General features: G+C 41.5%; 2 protein-coding genes across 2 annotated transcripts; both read left to right on the forward strand.

The window, feature by feature from the left end:
• The first annotated feature begins 1,757 nt into the window (after positions 1–1,757).
• On the forward strand, positions 1,758–7,505 carry zc3h14 (zinc finger CCCH-type containing 14). The gene is made up of 17 exons (XM_070925585.1): positions 1,758–1,873; positions 2,210–2,252; positions 2,356–2,470; positions 2,602–2,642; positions 2,795–2,966; positions 3,104–3,425; positions 3,533–3,696; positions 3,907–4,007; positions 4,085–4,243; positions 4,619–4,690; positions 4,866–5,022; positions 5,163–5,368; positions 5,957–6,095; positions 6,194–6,333; positions 6,724–6,806; positions 6,951–7,057; positions 7,294–7,505. Exons 1-17 carry the CDS (start codon positions 1,838–1,840, stop codon positions 7,295–7,297), a joined length of 2,061 nt encoding a protein of 686 aa, XP_070781686.1. The 5' UTR covers positions 1,758–1,837; the 3' UTR covers positions 7,298–7,505.
• Positions 7,506–12,276: 4,771 nt separating this feature from the next.
• batf (basic leucine zipper transcription factor, ATF-like) lies at positions 12,277–17,479 on the forward strand. The gene is made up of 3 exons (XM_070926058.1): positions 12,277–12,390; positions 13,440–13,544; positions 16,586–17,479. Exons 1-3 carry the CDS (start codon positions 12,328–12,330, stop codon positions 16,790–16,792), a joined length of 375 nt encoding a protein of 124 aa, XP_070782159.1. The 5' UTR covers positions 12,277–12,327; the 3' UTR covers positions 16,793–17,479.
• Positions 17,480–18,309: the final 830 nt, after the last annotated feature.

Here is an 18,309-nt window from a genome sequence, read left to right on the forward strand (position 1 = left end):
ATCGATTTGTCACTTTAAGTGTTCAGTTTGTTGTTGAGGCCAACATTATTAGGCAGTCAGCCAAACTACCCTCGTAAGTTAAAATAAGATGTGTAACAGTAACATTAACACATTAAATATGATAAGGCATCATTTTTTAGGCATCCAATACAAGAGACCTAAGGTAACATGTGATGTGATGATAACATATACATTTATATTCGTAGCCTATGTGATGATCTACATACATACAGTATGCACCTGATTTGCACCAAACCAAAGTCACATGGTAATGTTATACAGGGGAGCGTACACATTGGATGATACATATACACCACCATGCCTCGGAGCATGCAGCAGGGCAGACTGGCTGTGTGTGATGGTACAGCACAAGGCCTGTTCTGGCTCTGCTGATGGATGTTGTTGCAATGCTATTGTTACAGGGGTTACTGCAGAGGTCCTGCCTCTCCTTTGATCCAATGAAGCAATAGAGCAATGAGCAATAATGAGGAACAATGAGTTAGAGCACCTTTCAGCCCATCACCACATCAATTTGAATGAAGCCATGTTTTGGTAGAAAAGGCATGACAATAGTGAAAGTTAAAATGGGAATTTCTACATCTACAGAAGGAAAGTTGAGAAAGGTCAGTGGAGGTTCTTAACTGAGGCACAAGACAAAGTTGATGTTTCTTAAACATTAAATATTTTGTGCATCAGCATCGACATTGTCACACAGACAGTGTGAACAAAGCAGACAGAAAAGAGCAGAGCAGACGGCCGTGGCTGAGAGTGTGTGTGACGCTTGTCTAGACGGCAAGCGAGATCCTTCCCGTCATTGTTGGTTGGCATTGAGTTGCTGCAAAACAGGAAGTAATCTCTGAGGGAAAACATACAGCTATGAACATTCAAAAGTCAAACACACATAGACATAAAAAAAATGTAAAATACAACATTTTAACTTTTTTAAATTAAATTTAAATTCTAAGACTGACATAAGTGTTTTAACAAACCACAAACTGGGCTGCTTCATACACTTTTTCATTTCTTCACTATAATTTGTAACACTAATTTGTTTTAGCTGCACCCCCTGGATGCCTTTTATGTGTGTCAGTGATCCAGATTTAGGTTTCTGGATCAGTTTTGGTCATTGTTTATTGGAGTAAGTTTTCTATGGCTTTAATATGTTCATGTCCTCTAGGTGGTGTGTCCCTTATGGTCTATTGCGCCATCTTGTGGATACAGCATTCAGGTTTGAAATAGTCTTAATGTTTGTGATGCTTTTTTGCCCAAATTCTCATACATTCAACATTGTTATTGGTTGTATGAATAGAGAAACAGCAGCAATAAATTACAATAATGAAGACTGTTTATTCCTGATGTATGTATTTTCCATTGCCAATCCAGCTTTCTTTTTTCTATATTTTTTTGTCATTTTTGGGATGATTTTAATCAATTGCTGATGTAATTGTCCGAGGACTTTGCGATTTCATTCCTTTTTTGATTGACTGTTGCAGCCTGTGGCTCTAGTACAAAGATGTTGTTGTTTTATATTTTCATATTGTGCGAATTTGATGCCTGATTCAGGTTTAGGTAGAAACGTTGCATTTTAAACCAACTTGCTCTAATGCTGACGATGTGCGGGGCCTTCGTACTTCCTTTTACGATATTTTAAAATTTTAAATATCCACATAAAACTCTTGACAAAAGAAATCGCGGATACGGTAGATTAATTTTGTCCCTGTTCAGCTACCTTCATTAACCACGTGATCACACGTCATATTCGCCTCTACTGCTTAGCGGCGAAGCTGGAAAACAGTCGCTTCTTTTATAACTTTTTTAAAATAATACAACGATAAACATGGAGATCGGGACAGAGATCAGCAAGAAAATAAGAGTGAGTAATATTATGGGCTGAATATGAGTGATTTGCTCCGGACCTAAAGTCTGGGTAAGGTTAGCGTAGCACAGATTTTGCTAGCTAACATTAGCTTGCTAGCGTATTTTGTCAGTTGGCAGAATGGTAAAGAGGTTTTTATTTACTAGGCCGAGGAATGGGGCAGGTTTACAGACGTGTTATCAGCATTTTCTTTGGCGTTAAGGAAACTTCTGTAGTTACATAGATAGTGCTGTGTTGTCGTTTGTAAGGTAACGTCATATCTGCAAATGAATGATATCTGTTTATCAAAGATAATATAACCTGTAACGTTCCTGTACTTTTGATGTGTTTCAGGCGGCTATCAAGGGCAAGCTTCAAGAGCTCGGTGCATATATTGGTAAGTGAATAAAATGCATATATTGTAATCGGAGACAACAGCTGCTTGGTGCTCCAATCCAACATTGCATGCTGCATTGTGTTTCCTCTCTTCTCCGCTTTAGATGAAGAGCTTCCTGACTATATCATGGTGATGGTAGCAAACAAGAAAACCTCCCAGCAGATGGCTGACGACCTCTCCCTTTTTCTTGGAAACAACACCATTAAATTCACAGCCTGGTACGATCAAAACAGTACATTTGTATTTGTATTTCCTGTCAAAATTGAATTCCCCATTTTCTTTTCCTGTAAAAATGGACACTGTACAGTTATTCTCAACACTACTCTGTTTGTTTGTTGATTGATTTTAGGCTACAGGGTGTCCTTGAGAAGTTAAGATCTGTTGCAGTCGGTAAGTCAGGCTATGTTGAATGCATTCAAGTGTTTTTTAACCAACTGTTTGGATAACTGCGTTATACGTACTGAATGCATGTGACCTGTAGTTTTTATTGTCTCAGACAAAATGATGTTTTCTTCCTCCACTTGTTTACATGGTTGTTACAGAGCCTGCATCCCTCAGACATCAGCTCCAGTCTGACGGTGGTACTGTGGCTGGGAAGAGCCGATCGTCTGTAAGTGAAGACAGCAGAGCAGAGGAGTCGAAGGTGCTTATGGTGTCCAGCTCACGATCTGATAGGACTGAAGCGCGTGTGTCCAGTTCCGCTCATGAAAGCAGGTGCCTAATGCAAAGCTAGGATAATTTGTTTTGTCCTCATGTGCTGACATTCACTGATTGAATTTCATTGTCTTAAACAGCACATATGTCAGATCCTGCAACTATAAAAACACCGATATACATCTGTTTGTCAGCAGGAGAGGCACCTTGGAGAAGAGTTCCTCTCGACTTACCTCCACTGTAAAGCCACTCATGGAGCCGCTCCCCTTGGAGGCTGTTATTGACATCAAACCAGAGATGGATGATGACCTCATCGCTGAGGACCTTGTAGAAATAGGAACCAACCACGGTCGAACACGCCGCACAGCTAGTAGACCCACAGCAGAAATCTACAGACCGGGTCAGAGCAAGTTTACATCAGTAAGCTCTGCGGACACATGTCGACCCACAGAAGGATCCTCTCACACCAGGCAGCAGGACAGCAGGAGCAGCAGAACCTCCAGGGCCGGATCCAGTAAGGTACCGTGATTCCATGAGTGTGGTCGGCCCTCTTTTCAAAGATGACAAAGCATCAGACAGTTGTTGGTAAGGATCCGTAATAACAATGTTCTGCCAACTTTGTTCAGCAGGAGGAGTTGTCACGGAAGCGTAAGGCGCCAGTAGCGAGTTCAGTGGTGAGAGTGAACCGAGTGGCGGACGAGGACAGCGATGATGTGGAAGAGGAGGATACAGGCTATGGAGGCAGAGGGCTGTCCAGTAGAGTGTCCCTACCCTCCAAACCAGAACGCAAGTCAGTGTCAACACCTCGTATGATACTTTAGAACATTATTTGGTATACATTGTACATTAATTGAATTGAATTGAGATTTCAATTCACTGTTAACAATCAAAATTATGTAGCAAATGTGATTTGTCCCAAGTATTTGCATTCAGTTAGAATCCATATGTGAAAGTGATCTTATTTTGCTGGGCTTTAACGTTACTGTGGATATTGTTTCAGACCTACTCTCCCTCCAGCCAAGCAAGCCAACAGGAATCTGATACTGAAGGCCATCTCTGAGGCCCAGGACTCAATCACCAAAACTACAACCTACCCCACAAGTATGTCTGATGTGTGTTACCATGAACATCTCAGTTGCGGTGAACACTTTCTTACACTGACCTCTCTCTCCCCCAAGTACCACAGAGGCAGACTGTTCCTGTGGCGCCTCGCACTCGCTTGGCCAGCAGTGAAGAGATGACTGCAGCCATCCAGCTGGTCCAGGAGCACCTCCACAGCCTGGCCCCCAGGGTTCAGACATACACCTCCACAGAGCTACCTCCTACCAGAACACCTGGTATGTGAAGCGTGTAATTACTACCACATACTGGAGTACGGCTTTAAACACCCTGCCATCCAAAAGCCAGAATTAACACACTTACTGTTTAGTGAGGTAAACTAATAAACGAATCCAAAAATGTGTTCAGTGTTAAACTCCAGAGGTTAACCGGGAAATCTCATATCGTTTTTGAATATGCATGCGTAATTGTTGTATGACTAGACTGCACTAATGCAAATAGAATGAGGCCGTAGCTACTGATGGAAGTGAATTCACATCACAAATTGAGTGACATTGCTTTGTAGATTAACTACTGCAGGAACAAAGTCTTTTTTTTTGTGTTGTTTTGTTTGTTTTTTGATGTTTGATGTTACTTTTTCCTCCCGGCTCCAGCAAGATCTTTAGCTTCACGTCTCCAGTTGGACTTACCAGAGAGCAATGATGGAGGCGAGCAGAGTGACTATGGTGAGTTTCTTTTTGCTCAGTTTTGCTACGTTAAAAGTTTCTTTCCACAAAAGTTAACTCAACTTAGAACATTTAAAAGTAGTAAGTAATGATAAATGTCCCAGAAGATGCCTAATTTATTGTCTTCGGTGATGCATTACTCTGGCATGTGTGTGTTTTGTGATGTAACCTGTAGGTGTTGAGGTCGCTGCAGGCAGTGAGGCCAAGGCATTTGATACTCGCTCCTTCATAGTGAGTCGACCTCAACTGCAAGAACCTCCAGCCAGAAGCCAGCAGCGCTCTCTGGTCAAAGATGCAGTCCAGCCTGCTCTGCCACGCACTGTCCAGGCCAGGTACACACACACACACACACCCCCACACACACACATAATCAGAGTATGCTCTCAGATCTGTTCATTTATACATAAGCATAAGTGTGTGCCATTGTTGATTTTTCTCCTCTCTGCTCTGTGGATTTTCTCTCTCACACTAGTAAGGAGATCGGCGACTCTGCCAGCCCCAAGTTCATCGTGACATTGGACGGGGTACCGAGTCCACTGGGGAGTCTTGTGGACTGTGAGATGGAGCTGGATGATGTGAGACCACCCACAAAGGTCACGGAGGCGACAGTCCAGGGCTACAGGGAGCCCAAACTCAGCGTCCTTCACAGACTACAGGGAGGAGTCCCGTCATCAGAAGGTGCGGGGTCTCGTCAGATTCAGGCATTCAAACGTGTCACCTTTTTGGAATCCACGAAGAGAAATATCTAGGAAGAGAAAGGGGTGGGGGGGTCGAGAGCCTGCCTACTCAAAGCGACTTCCATAAAGACACCTACAGTGTAGAAATAGCCGAGGATTTTTTGCTGCTAGTTTTTACATAAACTAACGTTAGCCTAGCAAACGATAGTCCAGATCAGTTAGCTGGCTAGTTTTCTAGCTTAGTGTTATATAAGTGTTTGCTTACATTGGTGAATATTTCATTTAGGTAAAGACACTGATCCTAGATCAACAATTAATTTAAGTTTATTCCAATGCATCATTATTAGTAATACTGCAGGGGAGAACAGGGTAGGACGAACACTGATAATCTAATAATAAAGTGTCCTAAAAGTAATAAAAGTAGTTTTTTCTTTTTTTTTTTTTTTATGTTTTTCTCTGCTCACGCCGTCTCACCTTTTTCACCCCTAACCAGTTTGCATACCTGCAGAATTACTCTGTTCTGTAATATGGGATAATACTAATAATGTCATTTGGTCATATCCCTTTACATCCTGTCCTCTTTTGACAGATGATGTGATGGATGTTGAGATGGCGGAGGATGACGCCGTCCCTTTAAAGAAACAGAAGGTGATGGAGCGCTGCAAGTTCTGGCCGGTCTGTAAAAGTGGAGACGAGTGTGTGTACCATCACCCTACAACACAGTGCAAGTGAGTACTTTGGTTAATAAAGCGCAGAAATGATAATGGTGCTTTAATCGCTCAGCACTCACTAAATCATGATTTTTATGTGTTTTGTTTTTCTGAAGGACTTTTCCCAGCTGCAAGTTCGGAGATAAATGCCTTTTTGTCCACCCTAATTGTAAATACGACGCCAGATGTTCCAAGCCAGACTGTCCCTTCACTCATGTCAGCCGCAGAGGCACAGTTGCTCCTCCGTCCAGGCCAGGTACTCTCTCATTACCCCCGCGATTCAACACACACTGTTCAGCCTCTCTCTGCCTAACACACAGTTTTTTAATCAATTTTATGCCAAGTGATTTCCCTTCAATGCAATTTTGACATTACAAATAATTAGTAATAATTAGCAGTAACCCAAAAACCAATGCTTTATTGTGCAGTATTAGCACTGGTTTACCAAAGGTGTGCTGAGGTCGTAAGCATTACTGTTCCTTCCCACAGTCACAGCATTGACATTTATGATCAACTCTTTAGACAACTATAATGCAAACAAAGCGGTGTAAAAGTGTATTTGGATTCCATGAATAAAGCTTCACCATAAAGCAGATCTTACCTTTATTTTAGCAGTTATCGCTAACTTGACTCTTTGTGTTCACAGCAGTTCAGCCAGTGCAAACCACCAGTGTGTGTCGCTTCTTCCCAGACTGCAAGAAGATGGACTGTCCGTTTTATCATCCCAAGGTGAAACACAGTGAAGCGCAGATGTGGAGCTTTGATTCTTTAACTGGTCGTTTTGATGCATGTAGGATTTGGTTAAATGGAGAAGCCCTGCCCAAGGCCTAAGGTGCAGTCTGACTTTCTAAATATTGTTCCTCTTATCTACAGCCTTGTCGCTTTGCTGCCAAGTGTAAACGAGCCGGATGTACCTTCTACCACCCAACTACATCTGTGCCCCCGAGACACGCCCTGAAGTGGACAAAAACACAGAGCAGGTGAACAGATGGGGGGTAATACAAACCACAAGGCTCAACTAATGTTTGAGGGTGTTTCATTTAAAAAATGAGAATTAAAAGCCATGATTTAAGTAATGTCATCTTCTATATCTGATTTGATAATGTAGTTCATTTCTAATCCTAATTTTAATGTATTATGGTTGAAAAGCAGCTCATGAAGATATGCAGTCGTGTTTTTGCATCCACTAAATGCTGTCTGTCTTTGTCTCTCACAGCTAATAAAGTCCGGAGCCTGACTGAAGTCTGATGTTAACATGTGAAGCTATGAAAGATGTGCTGTATCTGTGTTTATGGATTTTCATTCTCAGATTTAACTGTTGTTACATTTTATTTGATTGATTGTTTGGACTGATTTTTAAGAGAAATGTTTTGTAACACGAAACAGGTTTTTTTTTCTGAAGCTCTCAGAGTATTAAAATGCTCCACAATGAACACAATGAACATTTATCTCATCTCATCATTTGTTGTCTCGTGTTCTTAACTATGTTGGTTCGTGGAGGCGTTCACTGACAGGTGATTATTTATACATGTTTTGATTAAGTCTGTGAGGATAGTTGGCTGTTCAGTGGAGCTTTTGTTCTCGACTCGAGGATGAGATCAGGTACAAGTCACATGCAGCATCATGTAGCAGATGATAAACATAGAAACAATAACATTAACATTGGCAGTTAAATTAAAAAGAAAATGTACAAAGAATGTACTTTCTTCTAGTAGATTTGATTCACTGTTAATTGGAAAAATTAAGTAGTTTTTCCCACTGATAAACCATGAGAGAATATACTGTGAGTGAATGAAGTTTGCGTCTCATCTACTAACACATCCAGTGAGTGATGAATAGAAATATATGTTCTTTCAGGTCTGACTCAGTTTTGATGAACAAACTCTTTCTCTGTTTTGACTGTTTTTATTACAGAGACATGACAGTGCACAACCAGCATAACAGTGTTACATTTGTAATCTTTCCAACTTCAGTTATATCCAAGAAACAAGGTGACAGATGGCGGTGTGTGCGTCTCTTCTTACTTATCTAGTTTCAACAACACGATGCCTGTCTCAAGCCTGCATGAAGAAACTGAGACATGTCTTAAAACCTTTCTGATTAGACACTGTTGTCACTCTGAACCTCCTCAAATGCACGTATGGGAAAGGACAGGGTCTGTTGACCATGACACTGCAGAAACACACACATTGTACCTAAAAGTGATCTTTGTTATCACAGCGAGGCTGTGTTTAAGGTGACGAGGAAGAGCCTTCCAACCCTGCAGCTGTGCACTGTGAACAACTGAACAACTGATCAAAATACAGAAAACTTTTGGAAACGTATTTGTCCACACCTGGATTTAACATCAGCATCACACCGTGTAACATTTGACAGTATTTTGTGATGGTTTGTGTAACATCAAGATGGAGATGTAAAAGTGGATTTTTTTTTATCAATATTGTTAAAATGAAACATCTGTATATATATATTCTGGTTTATTTGCTCTGTGTACTGGAGGGACTGGACTGAGGCAGATCAGCACATTACATACAGTAGATACAGTAAATTAAGCTCAAATATTAGAGAAAAAAGTGCTAAACACGAGCACATTTTCAAGTCATCAGTGATGTTTTGATGATCAGCCTTCGTCACTGCAGCTGCAGTTTTATTTTCCACCACTAGCAGCCGCTGCCGCACGCTCCGCGATGACGTCACGTTAGTCCAAGTCAAAAACCCTGTGAGTGAGCGTGTTTGTCGCCGGGTGCGGTGGCGCGCGCCTGTAATCCAAGCTACCGGGAGGCTGAGGCTGGCGGATCGTTTGAGCTCAGGAGATCTGAGCTGCAGCGGACTATGCCGATCGGGTGTCCGCACTAAGTTCGGTATCGATATGGTGCTCCTGGGGGAGCCCGGGACCACCAGGTCGTCTAAGGAGGGGTGCATCGGCCCAGGTCGGAAACGGAGCAGGTCAAAGCCCCCGTGCCGCTCAGTAGTGGGATCGCGCCTGTGAATAGACGCTGTAGTGCAGCCTGAGTAATACAGCGGGACTCAGTCTTTTTTACACTCAGCAACAAACTGCTGTCACAACACACACACTCAAACATTATATCTTCACATCAACAACAGCTTCATCACTGCTTCTTCGTCTTCTTATTCCACGAAAAACCTTCAGAAACCAGCTGCTCTGCTTGTTCTACACCGCCTCCACCTGGAGGACACCTGCAACTACACCAACCACACTGAACACTTCTCATCATGTCCTGCAGGTGGCGCTAATGTAAAGCTGCAAACAAACGACTAGAAGAGGCTTTCAGTTACACTGTTGAGACAAGTTGTACCAGGATAACAAACTTTAGGCTTTTATCAGTCGATGTTTTCATTTTGATGGTTCATACAGTAAAATACGGCGCTGTAACAACCTGTTGTCAGCGTTTCCAACTTGATGTCTCCATGCCTGATACTCAGAGTTACACAAGAATCAGAAAGTGGTCTTGTTGTATCCCTATAGAAAATGTTATGTTTCTATAGCTTCATTCAAATAATCAACAGTGACAGTGATACAAAAGTGACTGACTTCTCCCAGCAGCTGCTGCTATCAGGAAGTTATAGGTCTTGATCTATGATTTTAGGATTTGTCCAATGGTGTGACGAGGAAGACGTGTTGCCTCATATTTAGACTGATGCAACATGCATATAATACAACATACTGGAATAACTTCAGTATCTTAAATAACGTTAAAACACAGAACAACCAACAGAAGTGTATTTCTAAACCTAATATGAAACTATGTAAGGGTGGAAACTTTCCACCATGTTGTTTCCCAGATTAGCAGAGGGCCATTCTCTCGGTTTTTTCATGACAAACAGGTGGCATTTGTGGTTAACCACAAATGCCAGGGTTAATATAATGACTTATTTCAGCTACAGTTATTGTTCAAATATCTGAGTATTGGTCAAGGGTAAGTGTATAAAGGAACCAATAAAGATAAAAATAAGTTAATATCAGCATTACGGACTGGACTTTACAATGTTGTTAGACTCATAAATGGCCTTTGTTATGAAGTGAATATGTGTCTGTGTCCAGTATAATTAATACGCGTATCAGTGTTATTTTTAGCGTCATCAGCGTCAACATGGTTCTTTACTTTCCCTCAATAATTCGACGCTCATTAGAAACCTCCCACAGTAATTTCCAAGGAAGAGAGACCACAAATGAGGGCATCTCAGTTTTCTATCGAAATAAATGGCCCTTTAGGGGTTTTTCCAAGTATAAGTGAGGCCTGAAGAAGAGGAGTGACTGCTGTTGACAGCAGTAGTTAAAATTCATTTCAACTGTACTTATCAGCTGTCACTTCGACTAATTCTTTTCTCAGGACAGATGTTGTGTGAGCAAGTGTGTCTAGCTTGAACTCTTTTGCCATTGATAAGCTGTCCAGCCTGTTTTGTGAATTCTCGCTGCTTCTGAGAAAAATACTAAAGAGAGCAAAAAGCTCTCTTTGTTGTAATAATCCCCAGATGGACTAGAGCAAAAATGCACCCACAGTTTAAATGTCAAACAAATAAAAAAAATAAAAAAAATCTTTACATGTTTAAATGATCACAATCTTTATTAAGGAGCCAAAAGCAGCTTCTGAGGAGCCCAAGATCTGTCATATATCTAGCACCTTAAGGTCATTTAAGGTTTAGAAATAAGCTGAATTCAGAAAGCCGTAGACTTGTTTTGTTTTTCTATATTTGTACTGCATTGTGTCTGCGTCCTGGTTAAAGCAGAATTTGACTAATCAGCTTTCCTCTTCGTTTTCTCTGCTTTTCTTTTTACAGTCTCAACTCTCTTGGACAGCGTTAAATGCCAAGCATTAGAAATGTCTGCCCTTGCCCAAGCTCTTCAAAATTCCTGTGATGGTAGAACATGTTTTTGTGTGGGAGGGCTGTTCTGCCAAGCAAAGCTGTTTTGGTCCTGATTCTTTTTTTTCTCACAAGAAAATCTTGTTCTTGCATCACCAAATGCTACCTCGTGATGGGGGCAAACAAGAAAATAAGACAAGAGCTCGCATATGCAGCTTCACCGTCCTCGGACCTGACCTTAACGCAGAATTTATTGGACGTTAAAGGTGCAGTATGTGTCAGATACACACTAATATTTCTCTGCAAGGCACTGAACACCCTTTCAAAGGTCACTGGGTAAGAACACAAACATTTGCTACCCACCATCACCATCACTGTGTACGTCCAGTAAATGTAACCTCCACAAACTGTACATTTTCTAGTAGAGTCCCCACGCTTCTACATCTTCAGAGTCATTTAGAGTGAAAGACAATGAGGGAATTCTAGGTGGGGGTTTTGGGGAGCCCCTTGAGCATTTCTCAAGGCCCGAGCCCTCCACATTGCCTCCACCTTGTTGCAGCTGGCTTGTTGCAAAGCAAGAGAGCGTGCTACAAATCTGGAAATCACCATGAAGCAGTTGTAAATAGTCACAAAGCAGTCATCCATGTGGAGTTTTAGGATGCACTGTCTCTTGAGGATTTAGTTGAAACATGATGTCATATGTGGCTGCTAAAAAAAGAGGAAGAGGGAATGCCCATGATACCCCTTTCACACACTAATACTTAAACGCCCCCTCCCCCCTTCACACACACACATAATCATGTGTGTGAAAAAAAGGTAGCAGCAAGGTTAATATTTTGTCTTTTAGGAGAAATTTTGTTTTTCTTTAGTTTTGATTGTGTTGCTACCAAACATTCATTTCTACATAAAGTGAAAAAAATAAAATAGAGTAACATTTTTTACACATAGTCAGGTAGGTAAGTAGTTGAAACTTTTTCTGAGACTGCAAATATCCACCCTCCATCGTAGCTTAAACCCTCAATATGTTATTTTTCTGGAGTTTACAAGATTACCTTATGTGCTTTAACTTTCCATCAGACATGTGACTTCCAGTCTAATGCAACTTACCCAGATTCTTACCAGAAGCCACATCAAATACAGCTAATTAGGCAGACAGCTAGTCTCACAGTGTATGTGTGTCAGCGAGAGAGAGAGAGAGAGAGAGAGAGAGAGAGAGTGAAAGAGAAGGAGGAGTGACAGAAAGGGAAAGAAAAGAGGGAAGAAAGAGACTCATTAAGCCAAGTTCTTCTGAGCACTCGTTCTGCTACACAGACTCTCTCTCTCTCTCTCACACACACACACACACACACACACACCACACACACATACTCAAAAACACAAAGCAGAAGTGGACAAAGACACACGGTTTCAGTCGCCGCGGTTGGCTATGGCTCAGGGCTCTGACAGCAATGACACAAGTTACAAGTCCCCATCTCCTGGAAGCAGGCCGGTAAGTGTGCACCTCCATGTACTTTCTCAATAATGTACCCAGTTTACGTGGTCACATCCTATTTTTCACTGAAGAGCTGTAGATGTACATTTTAAATACAAATCCTGTGAGTTAAACGGCACACATTTACCCTAAATCTTTGATTGGATGCGGCGGTTGGTGCATGTTTGGTTGGGCAGCGACGCAGCCTATCAAAGAGACACTGGTTGTGTCTTCGCTGGCTCTTTTCACAGCTCCTCAAGAGTGTTTCACTTGCACACATGGGCTGCAGGCGTGAGTCGCTTCAAGTGTAGGCTTTTGTGAATTGCAAAGTGTTATCACTTATCCAAGTAGTGGGAATCCTTTTTTTTTGCGAGTCCTCAAACTGTGAATCATTAGAGAGTTGTCAGGAACAGACAGCGAGGTAAATACAGTGTGTGCTGTGCGTTTCTGTGCATGTGAGGCATCATCATCCTCATCCTCAGTGCTGACTGGTTTCACGTGTGCCAGTCTCCAGCACATTGTTGCACCTTTTCTTGCTCAAGAGCATTGTGGAAATAAAACATTCACGTTTTTAATATATATGTATGTATGTTACCAGCCGGGAGCCTCGCTTTATGCAGATGAAGCAATTTCTAGCAGCATCAGTTGTTTTGGGTTTTTCATTAATGCGTTAACGGTCACTTCAGAAGATGTTAGATAATTAATTTTGGTATCTCTTTGATGTACAACTGACTCAGCATTTTGAGATGAGATTAGTTATTACGATACCAAGAAAATCGAGCGTTCAGGACATGAAACAGGGTGTGCGTTGTACCTAACCGATGACTCAGCCACTCCCAGACCCTGCCCCTCACATTAGGTGTTAACTTGAGCCCATCTTCTGTCAAACTGTCATTAAAACGCTTCACACATAAACCCACCAGCAAGAGCCAGTGACATTAACTACGACGGTCTGATCACAATCAACAAACACAGGTTTTTTTTTCCAGGTACAGGAAACACTCTCGGCTCAGTTTGCCACTTGGTGTTTCTGTCTATGTTAACTGTCAACATCTGTGTCCTCTCAGAGCTCCTCAGATGATGCGAAGAAGGTGATGCGGCGGGAAAAGAACCGGATCGCTGCTCAGAAGAGCAGGATGAGGCAAACTCAGAAAGCTGACAGCCTACACTTGGTGAGGAGACCTTTCTCTGCAACACACACACACACACACACACACACACACACACCAGACTCATGCATCAAAAGCAACATCATTTCACACTGACTTCTACCTCTTAAGACATTTAAGAGACACAAGCAAAACACGTATGGTATTACATGTATAACCACTGTTCCTTAATAACGTACTGCACAATGTTTTTGTGAGACAAACAAAGATGGAAAAGTGAAGGATCACTCTGTACTCAAGCCACATTTCTAGGCTATTATGTATATATATATATATTGATAGCAGATATGGCACTAGTTGGGTTTCCTTGCAAAATACTGTACAGATTAATTGAGTGAAATTTACACTCCATATTTTGCCATGAATAGTTATTGCCTACTGATCAATTTCCAATCTAACTCCATGATACGTGGACATGAACTTACAGTATCTGTCTGTGATGCTTTCTAAGTGCCCATGCAGCACTTTGAAGCCTCTGGGAATGGGCTTGTACTATATTTACAGAATGCTACCTGACCATGTGGCGATGTGTCATGGCTTCTGTTGGGCTGCACACTTGGACGCTGCTTCTGTGTGTTTGCAGAAGCTTAAGGAATAAATTAGCACGTGTGGGCAATCACTCCCTTTTTGCAGCAGAATCCAGCGCCAGAGACAGCAGCGCTGAATACGATAACAGAAGTGTGTTCGGGCCGGCCCGCTTTGTTCATCGTCCCCCATTATTCTGGCAGGCAGCTCATTTCATGTGATAGTTGGTAGTCGGTGTGAGAGAGGACTCTGTCATTTCAGCTTTTACTTGTTTGACTTGGCACGAGATGAGTCTTTTAGTCATTCATTAAAAAGTCAATAAGACCTCCAAACATCTGGATTTGCAGGTTCACGTATTTGTGAATGAGAGGCTGCACATTTTCAGCTTCTTCTCAAATCCTAACCTACCTGTGTATGAACACAGTGACTTCTCTTCTCATGCTGTCACCTCTTACATCAACACACATTTCAACATACTGACCACACAGCCTCTCTCTGTGTGACTTCCGTGTTCAAGCCAAGACGATTTGTTCTGTACTCTGTCACCATGCTTTCAGAGCAGCTGTTTCTGTGAACTTTATCAGATGCACTGAAGTGATTTTGACCTTCACAGAAACCACACTGTAGGTAGTAGATCAGTACTAGATCCATCGCTTTGAATACATGAGAATCCTGAGAAGTACGGTGTATATCATCAATCTAAAACATGTCAGAGTCGCAGTGAACACCAGGGGACCACAGTGCACACTCTGTGGGTTTACTTTCATCGTCTCACTAGATAAACAGGAAGGCAAATTTTCCTTCTCTATGACACACTGGCGTATTTCCTGTTTCTTCAGTAGTATTTTTTCTCTTCTGTGTAAATGTGCTTGAAATTGTATGTCGTGGGCAGGAGGGGAGAAAAAGGCAGTCACTTCTTGTAAAGTGCTGATAGCAGTGGGCTGTATTTGGCTAAGTGACGCAAGCACAGGGGTTTGCCCAAAGGTTCTGTGACAGTAAAGAGCCACAGCTCTGTATTATAATCTTTCGGCCATGGTGTGATGACCTTTTCATTACCCAAGTGGAAGGTTTCCCCCCCCTGCTATACCCACACCAAAAAGAAAAAAAAATGTTGACGTGCAGTGTGCTCTACTTATATTATCTCAAAGTTGATGATCAATAAGAAAGACAGCTTGTTTTAGAAAATGTACTCACATCATCGAAAATGTTAGAATGGCAGCTTTTCAGATTGTGGTGCTTAGTGAGCTGCAGGCAGTTTATATATAAGTCTGTTTGAATCAGTATTCATGTGTTGATGTTTAAAGGGCAGTGCACTACTTTTACAGCATTTAAAAACAAGACTTTTATTATACCTTATACTAAAGCAGCTAAGGTAAGGTATGATGTAGATTTTTAGATTTTATTGTATGTTTTTATTAACTCCCCAGCAGCCTTTGGTTTTCATTCATTTCAGTACAGAAAGAAAAACTAGTTGAATAGACTTAACTTAAACTTAGACTCTACTTTTATTACTTAAGTTATGGTATTGTTCTCTGATAAACAACAATGCATAGACAGTCCATCACAGTGAACATCATGTCTACATTTAGCTTTTGTTGAATTATACTGCAGTTGCAAGCACAAAGTAGACATGATGCCACCGCAGAAAACCGATCTCAAGTAAGATCTAAGTATCTACATGTTGCTGTTCACACACTATAGAACTGAATGGGAACTAATGGCTGCTATGAGTTTAGAAACTAGACTGAGAGTCTACAGCCATGCTAGCAGCTCTGAGATGCCAGCATGCCAACATACTTACATTGACAATGCTAACATGCTAATGCTTATCAGACATAATGTTTCATTTTAGTTTGGTGAGTTAGCATGTTGACATTTGCTAATTAGCACAAAACACAATGTACAGCTGAAACTGATGGGAATGCCATTAGACTATTTGAAAATTTGACCTAATAATGGCGCTAAAGAAAAGGTCAGAGGATCACCAAAGTTATTACAAGTCATGCTAAAGGGGACACGTGTGTACCAAATTTCATGGCAATAGTTGTGGATAAACTTCACTCAAAACCACAAATGTCAACCTCATAATGGTGCTGGATTAAAGGTCATGGGCTCACCAAAGTCTGTAGGACTCAACCTCTGGGGACCATGATTGTGTGTACAAGATTTCATGGCAATCCATCCAGTACTTCCTAAGTTATATCAGTCTGGACTAAAGTGGTGGATCAACAGTCAGACATTGCCATCAAAATACATTCAAATAGATTAAAAAAAATCTATCATGCTTTGGAAAATGATCAGAGTAAAATATGCTTTGTGGTTAAAACATGCAACAAAAAAAAAAAAAACGCTGTATGTAAACAGGATACAATGCTGCAGATTTCTTTTGCTTTCCATTGATAACTGGAAGCATCACTGTTATGTCATCCAGGCTGACTTGTAACCACACAGTAAAACCACATTTATCACTAATAAAAGACACATCTGCTCAAACATCCTGTCCCTGTGTGTTTTTTCAGGAGAGCGAGAACCTGGAGAAGGAGAACGCTGCCCTGAGGAAGGAGGTGAAGCAGCTGACAGAGGAGGCCAAGTATCTGTCATCCGTGCTGAGCAGCCACGAACCTCTGTGCACCGGCCTGACCCCTCAGACCCCCGACCTCCTCTACCCTCCTCATCACGGCAGCTACCACCACCAGCACATCACTGTACCACACTACCAGCACTGACCTGTATGACTACTGAGACGGCCGAAGACGTGCTGCGAACAGATGACTGACCTCAATGGAGCGAAAGACTGACTGGAGATGTGTCTATAAATGTTAATCATTGTTCAAAACTGACCGAGGAGTAACATGACAGGCCAATATGTCTGCCAATCAATGACAGTATGGGACCCAAACTGTAACATGCCGTATTCAAAACTATTTATTTTGCTTCTGCTCATGTCTGTGCTTTTTTTTTCTTCTGATTAATATCAGTGATCTGTTTGTGAACTTAAAGGGTTCGATAAGTAGAATTACCAACCAGTCTATGTTTACATTGGGAGGGGAAAAAAACAACCTGCTGTGTGTTCAGGTGACTCAGACGATACAGTATTTTTGTAAATTGCTTGTTTTTAGTGTCACGCAGAGCACCTCTGTCATCCTGTCATGTTTTGAGTTTTCTCATGTTTATTAATGTGTTTCAGTGTGTAAATGTAGATCGATGATGCTCAGGAGATTTTGACAGATTTGATTGTGGACAAACAAGAATGTAAAAGTCAAGATCCTTTTAAAAAGAAGGCTTAAATGTACCAAAAAGAAATGGCTGGCAGTGAAGAACGGGTATTCAAAGGGTCTTGACTTGTGTACTGGTGGTAATGCTGGTATGTGAGAAGACCCAGCAAAGATATTTATTAAATGTGATGCGTTTTAGGTGATCGTTTCTGACCTCCAGAGGGTTGTTATTCCCGCCTTCATGCAGTTTGTAGAGAGTCTGCACTGGTGCTGACAAACCACCTCGGAGTTTTATTGTTTTAATGAGAGAGTCCCTAGATGGCACTGTTCACCATTATGAGAGATGAAGTTACAGTAGCTCATGTTGTAAAGCACAAACAAAACAAAATCATTTATAACCTGCCTTGTGTGGGTATGAATTCATTTCTGTCCTTGAATACAACTGAGGCTTTCATGTCATTCACTTTTTTTTGTAACCATTCTATCATTATTAGAATAGTGGACAAAATAAATGACCTGTGATCTACAATGTTTTTAGACTAGGAAGTAAAGTGAATATGAAAAATAAAGTAAATATACTTTCAAATCCCACAACAGACACATTATATCAGAGAAGAAATCGCAGACATTGAAGGACGTTACTGACTGTCATATTGCCAGATATCTCGGCTTTACAGGCTGCTCAGATAACAAAGACCAGTGTGTGAAACTCCGCCCTTGTCTGGGTCGACCGACTTGTTTCAAGATCCCAAAGCGGTTTTTAGGTCCGGGTGGAGGGTCACAGCAGGCGCTCCTACACGTGTTAACACTCGGAAACCTCGACCTGAAAGAAAGGATCATATTCATTCATGAAATGATCTGTAACTCTTATTGAAACTGCGCGGGCTTCAGGTGTTAAGTTCGACTACTGAACAAAACTTCAACCCGAGGAGGAAATGAGTTAATGGACCCGCGGGTGCCGCACTAAGTGGAAGTTGTGAAGTGCTTCACTGTTCAGATAAACTGACTGTAGAGTTGAAACATATGTT

Source organism: Enoplosus armatus, chromosome 19 (genome assembly GCF_043641665.1).
Source record: "Enoplosus armatus isolate fEnoArm2 chromosome 19, fEnoArm2.hap1, whole genome shotgun sequence".
NCBI classification, from domain to species: domain Eukaryota; kingdom Metazoa; phylum Chordata; class Actinopteri; order Centrarchiformes; family Enoplosidae; genus Enoplosus; species Enoplosus armatus.